Below are 6,786 nucleotides of genomic sequence, written 5' to 3' on the forward strand. Positions count from 1 at the left end.
CACACTCAAGCACACCATATTTTAGGTGAAATGTTCAAATTAAAACTATATACACCCATGTTATTACCCTACCAATCACACTCAAGCAGGTGTTACTTCTGCCGGAACCTGTATTTACAGACCACTTACCAAAGGCTAGACTCTTGCAGGTGCTGGGGACACAAGGATGTGCCCGACAGAGTCCTAATTTCATGGGGCACATATTCAAACTCCGTTGAGAAAGTCTGCTGAACCCTCCCGGAGAGAAGCTCACACAGTTGCAACCACTGATGGCGGTCCTAGACAGAGTGCTGTGGAGCCCCCAAACTGATGTCTTTTCCCTCCCTCCCCACCCTCAAATCCCTGCAGATCCTTGCCACCTACAGTCTACATGTTCAAGAAACATGTTATTACACTGCAGTGTTTTGAAGCAAATTCATAAAATTTGCCAGAGAAGTTAAAAAAGCAATCTCAGCAATATTTGGGGGCTTTTAAAATAACTGTTGACGCAGCTGACCTGCCAGAGACAAAGGCAGTGGGAGGGCCCTTGCTGGTGAAATAAATAGGAGTCTCTGGGCTAACAGCCTACAGTTTAGAGCTGAAGTCTGAACTCCACCTTCAGGCAGAATGAGGTTCATCCCCGGATGTCTGCTTCTCATGCTTCTGGTCTGCAGCCTCTGTCTCGTCCATGGTGAGCACTTTCACTTATGATGTCATTGTCTTTTGAACAGAAATGGTCTTCAGCCATTCAACTAGAAAATGGGGGGAAATATGACTTAAAGAGGAAAAAACTGCTCACAGCTCCTGGATCTGTAAAAGGAAGGAGCTTGAGGATTTAACTCTTGTGGCTAGAAGCATTTATATTGTTACAATTGCTGGCCATAGAAGGAGGGATACTGGACCTCCTATGTCCATGTGACTTATACTTGGTTTGTCTACTCCTGGCCTTTTTCAGATTTAGCTCTGCTATAGCCAATCCTTTCCATGTATCGCTTCTGTGTTCTGCCCGTCAGTGATACCCCTTCTGACTAAACCCTTTATAGGGTTTAAAGATTGTTGACCTCAATGGGCTAATCTCCTGCAGGGAACATCTGATGCAAATCTGTATGGTTGGCACTGACATGAACCATTATCAGTATAACAGGATTATTTAAGTATAAGCTTTCTGCAAAGAAGCAGACTTCCAAGTCTAAATGGGAAAGTGATCTTGTATAAATAGACACGTATCTACTTGAAGTGGCAACTTTTTATACACTGAACAAATCAGATGCATATGCAGAATAATACACTTGACTCAAGTTTAGAGGACACATTTCTGTTCTTAAAATGCAGGAAATATTTTTTCAATTATTATTTTGCTCTACATGTTATTTTCATTCTTCAAGACTCTCATCTCTTTCCTCCTCTATGAAGCTTTCCCATTGCTCCTGGCAAAGCCCTCCATTCCCATCATGCAGTTGGGACCCTGGGTAAAGTACAGCACGTTGTGGTATTTCAGTTTTTGCTCATTTGTTCCCTCCACTAAATTGTAAACACCTTGAGCTGGGTCTCATATTTGCAAATATGTGTCAAACATGCTGGTAGGTGCTCGAATTAAAGAGGAAAGAATTCATTAAAATACATGAGATGGGTTCCTTATGGTACTTGTCTAGTACTAATAACTTCTTGTTGGATGAAAATAGTCTTGAATTGTTATTATCGGTTTTTGTTTGGTAATTATTTGCAGCTAAAATGGAGGACCAATGTATTAAAAAAACCAAAAAATATCTTTAACAATATCTGTTTTCTCTGAGACTGACAAGGGAGGCATTGAGTATAATAAGAGAGAGAACTGTTACAGCTTGTTATGGCTTCCGGGACTCTATGATGAGTTTTTGTCCTCGATTTTTATGTGTTCAGAGTGAAGTTCAGTTGATTTTATACTGCATGAATTATAACTGAGTCGTAAGTCCCCATTGTGCTGGTTCTTAACTTTTATTATGTAGACAATTACCCGAGTGCCAATATAATTCTATCACAAATTTCAGTGGTTGTCGTTTTTAAAAAGCTAATTTTATTTTTAAGACTTTGGTAGAAAATGTTTGAAATTAAGTCAAGGCAAGCAGAAATACACACAGGAAAGATGTGGGAACTTCAAGCACCAATTGCAGTTTTTACATCTTCAAATGTACTATACAAAAGATCAGTAGTTAAGTTCTAGTTATGAATTATGTGCCCATGGAATTAAAATAACCAAGTCTGTGTTCACAGGTGTCCTGGAGTCCCCTTATGCAAGATACAGGTGCCAGTGCACCGGTTTTACCAAGAGGATCCCCAGGGTGAATGCAGTTAAACGGGTTAGAACCTTTCTCCCTGGGAATGGCTGCCCACGCCCGGAAATCATGTAAGTTGTAAGAAAAAGTATATGTTATTCTTTTCTCCCAGTGAAAATCAGATTATGTGTTTCCACATAGAATTTAAACTTTTTAAAAACATTTTTAATTATAGCTGACATTCCATATTATATTAATTTTGGTGTACAGCATAGTAGACAATTATATAATTTATGAAGTATTTTTCCTGATAAGCCTAGTAACCAACTGATACCAAGTAGAGTTATTACAATATTATTGATTATAATTCCTGTGTTGTACTTCATGTCCTACGGATATTTTGTAACTACCAATTTGTACTTTATAATCACTTCTCCTTTCTTACCCAGGCCCCCAACCTCTCCTTCCAGCTGGTATCAGTCAGTTTGTTCTCTGTATCTACGAGTCTGTCTCTGTTTTGTTTGTTCAGAGTTTTGTTGTTGTTGATGTTTGTTAGTTTGTTTTTTGTTTTTTAGATTCCACACATAAACGAAATTATATAGTATTTGACTTTCTCTGTCTGCACATTACCCTGTAGCTCCACCCCCGTGTTGTCACAAATGGTAGGCCAAGTAGTATCCTTACTCAAGAATTTCCAAGTAATTTACTTTGAAGGTCAGTAACAATTCTCAGACTAATATTGAAAATCATCAGTTTCTGTTCAGTGCTTATTATGCAGTGGCCCTGAGCTAACTGCTTGACATGCATTCACTTATTTTATTCCTTAGCCCTACTAGGGCATGTGTATTGTTATCATCCCTTTACAGATATAGAACCTGAGGCTTCACTAACTGCTCTAGACACACCATTCCAAGGGGACAGAGCCAGGGATGCTACTCACATTTCCCCATTCCCAAGTGCCTTCTTGAATCCACCAAATTCAAAATTGCCAGCAAAAGCAGATACTTCGTTTCCCACTAAGTCAAAGAGCAAGAAAAGGAGTATCGACAACCGTCCTTTTTCTGGACCTCTGTTTTACAGAAATGACCTTTAGCTTTTGGTTCTATTACCTTTGATCCCCTAATTCTGAATAAAGAGTTAGGCTAAGGGGAGAGTACTCGCTGTGAGAAATTTAATAGATATTTTCTTTGATTGAAATTGTACAACCCGTTGCTTCTGTGACCCTCCCTTTTTTGTATTCCCAGAAAAATCTGTGGATACCTCTACCATAGCATTGTTCATGGCATGTCAAATGAGACTTTACAGGTCACGGGGAGGGCCCCTGCTTCAGTGTCTGGAGCAGTGGGAAACATTCCGTGAATGTTAGCTGCAATCATTACAGCACTGCCTTGAGACAATCAAGTTTGTCCCCCTCTTTCACTCCTGCCAGAAAATAAGTTCTTTGTGAGCAGGGATACTCTTCATTCCTCTATTCCCAATGCTTTGTTCCTTACCTGGTATGTAGTAGAGGCTCAACAAGCATCGGATTGTTACATTAAATATTTTAAATGGAGCCCGGGGTTCTTTTTGCATATAACTACTTAGAACTTTGGTTTCTCCTTCTTGGACCCATTTTTAATGAACCAAGCACCCACAACACCTTGAAGTATTAGACACAGCATCTTTCTGGGGCTTTGCTGACTTTGCTTTCATTAGAAGTTCTTCCTTTGGACTTTTTAGGCTTTTGAAATGTTTATAAACAGCTCACTTTTTTCTTGTCCCATTTTGATATCAGTGTTTTGGGCCTCAGACTAATTCTATTCAACTTATAAAAAAGAAATACATAGTATCAAATATGTATATAAAAATTTTCATTAAAAAAGCATTATACTTTCACTGAGGTGTCTGCCAATGAAAGTTCTAACTAAGTCATAATTATTGTCCTCCAACTCAGAGCTGTGAAGTCTAGCCAGGACCTTGCTGGGATCAGCTCCTGTGGTCAAGTAGAAAACTGAGACTTCTTTCTTTTTATGACATTTCCTCTGTCATGAGTCCAGGCTCTCACCTCTCAATCAGGGAAAGTAATGCAGATCATTTTCTTGGTAAAGTGACAAAAATTTAATTTCTTATCTTCTCACCAAATTCTGGTTACCTAATGACAACCAGATATAGAAACAAAAGATGCAGATTATTATGAGAAACTCACAGCAGTCAGGGGTCCAAATATCATGTGTCCAGATGACCAGAAATCTGTTTTCCATCACAAACTCAGAAACCCAACGGGAAGCCTCTGCCCAGAAGCCCTCTTGTTGAGTGGCCTCTGACTGCTTTGTGATTCACTTAACAAGGGTAGAGTCTCACAGCTAGATGGATGGATCCTTCCTATTGGTCATTGTATAGCTAGGGGACATCAATACATTCTGTTCTGTGTGAGTTCACACCAATAAAGGGTATATTTCCCCAGTTTGCTCTTGCCTGGGAGACGTCACTTCCTCCACAGCGGGTGAAACATGCAGCACCACGTCTGGCACTTGGTGACCATTCAGGTTATGCCCATATAAAGCTGTGGCTGAAAGGGCGGGTTCTGGAGTCAGAAAACCTACATTTGTGTTTATATATTTACTCTGCAATCTTAGAAAATTTATATAATAAACTCACTAAAGTTCAAGTTCCTCTGGCGTAGGATTTTTGGTAGATTCATTGAGATCCTTCACATTACCTGCTGAGCGCACTGCCTGGCACACTGTGAGGGCTTGCTCAATAGCAGCTATTAGTTATTGCTGCTGCCTTTGTTATCACTTCATTTCTTAGAGCAGGGAAATCCTCACTAGTTAGTGGTTCAACCAAAAAATGTGGATATCACTCAGAGCAACCAGTTCTGACACCTCTCCCACATTTAATTTCACAGAATTTTTTTCATGTAAAACATCCTCAAGAGAGTGTGTTTTATAGTATATTTTGTTCTCCCAAGCTCAATGGTCAAAAACATTGAAAAGATATTGTGATATGGCTTTAGAAATGAGCCAGCCTTTGAGTTAGCTATTTGCTCTCTCTCCAAGTCACATAAGAGTTGTCAGCAAAGCGTTAACCTTTGACTTGTAAGATTCTGTCAGCTTTGTAGGCAGTTCCACCAGCTCACACACACGTGTCTGTAAATGGTGTTTTTCTTATTCTTCAGACCTCATGCTACAAATCACCTGCTTCTGATCTAAAACTGCCAACCTCCAGTTCACTTCATCTGGGAATAATTATTTTTAACATTCAAGTGCAGGATTGCTAAAATGAAACACTGCTTTATTTTGATTTTTGTTTATTTTCTCCCAGAGCCTGGTTGAAGAAAGGGTCAGTTCTATGCTTGGATCCTAATTATTCAGGGACATATGAATTTTTGGAAGATATGAAGAAGTAAGTCTGGCATACGAACATTTTTCATTTTCTAATTTGCACTGAAGGATTTCCCTTTCCTGGGCAGTCAAATTGGGTGCCATTTTAAATTTATGAGAGGTTTCTAAGACAGATGTTGCCCCCTTTATTATTGCTTACCTGATAGAGTTGGGGTGACTCATTCTAGCAGATCAGTGCACTAAACTGGAAGCCAGTATCTGCAATATTCTTTGCTTGATAACTCAGGGGAAAGCCACAGTGTGTGGTCTTTCTCTAAACACAAGTCTCTTGTTTGTGATTTTGTTTTATAGAAAACGTGGACCTTCGGGTAAGTCAACTCCAGCTCGGAGGACATGGAAGTCCTGATGCCGAAATCCCCACTAAGGACACCTGCATTCTTCCTCATTCCTGCTCTGGGCTCAGATTTATGTTCCAAGGAATCCTTCCCCCACTACCCCTCTAAAAAAGAGAGCTTCCCCATACAAACAAGCATGAGAAGACATGTAAAAATCACCCTTCAGAGGCTGATTGATAGGACAACCTTGAACAACTTTTTTCAAATAAAGTACCGTATGTACCTGGAGTTTGCATTTTTATTCATCAGGGAGGAAGTTTCATGTAAGTTTGTTTTGATAGTATACTGATTGTTGAAATTTAGACCAATTGTCTAAATTTTTCTAGAAAATAAACACATGAGAATTTAAACCTCAAATCTGAACATCTGGCTTGAGTTAAGAAGGAAATTATAGAGTTAACTTCAATCATTTTATACCCTAAGAAAAGCAGGCTTCCATGAGAGACTAAACAAACAAACAAACAAAAAACCCCCCACAAAACAAAACAAAACAAAACAAAACCCTGCCTGGAAAACCCACAAAACTTCAGCCTGACAAGAGGCAGAGGGGTCCATGTAGTAGACATCTTCATTCAAAAGTTCACTTTTGAAAGGAGTGGGGGCCTTTTTTCTACTTTTAAAGAGTTCTCTTATAAGAATTATTGTCACAGATAGAAACTAGTAACACTCAAAGATCCCAGACTTAAATTCATAGAATATTCAGGAAATGTATTTAAAGGGTGACATTTAGATGTACTATTCTTTAATATGTTTGCTTTGACAAAATTTTTTACTCACGTCTTCTGCACAGACTTGTTGTTGTTCTCCGGTAGCCAATTCTCCCATGCTTCTTATTAG

General features: G+C 39.2%; 1 protein-coding gene across 1 annotated transcript; it reads left to right on the top strand.

The window, feature by feature from the left end:
• The first annotated feature begins 515 nt into the window (after positions 1–515).
• Positions 516–6,177, top strand: CXCL13 (C-X-C motif chemokine ligand 13). The gene is made up of 4 exons (XM_045858055.1): positions 516–670; positions 2,230–2,362; positions 5,535–5,615; positions 5,906–6,177. Exons 1-4 carry the CDS (start codon positions 607–609, stop codon positions 5,958–5,960), a joined length of 333 nt encoding a protein of 110 aa, XP_045714011.1. The 5' UTR covers positions 516–606; the 3' UTR covers positions 5,961–6,177.
• The last annotated feature ends 609 nt before the right edge of the window (positions 6,178–6,786 follow it).

Source organism: Phyllostomus hastatus, unplaced genomic scaffold (assembly GCF_019186645.2).
Source record: "Phyllostomus hastatus isolate PE091 unplaced genomic scaffold, TTU_PhHast_1.1 phas_scaffold_1674, whole genome shotgun sequence".
Classification (NCBI taxonomy): domain Eukaryota; kingdom Metazoa; phylum Chordata; class Mammalia; order Chiroptera; family Phyllostomidae; genus Phyllostomus; species Phyllostomus hastatus.

Coding starts and splice junctions, on each gene's coding strand:
- CXCL13 (XM_045858055.1), top strand. CDS start 607: ATGAGGTTCATCCCCGGATGTCTGCTTCTCATGCTTCTGGTCTGCAGC. Junction 671..2,229: donor CAGCCTCTGTCTCGTCCATG/GTGAGCACTTTC, acceptor CTGTGTTCACAG/GTGTCCTGGAGTCCCCTTAT. Junction 5,616..5,905: donor TTTTTGGAAGATATGAAGAA/GTAAGTCTGGCA, acceptor TTTGTTTTATAG/AAAACGTGGACCTTCGGGTA.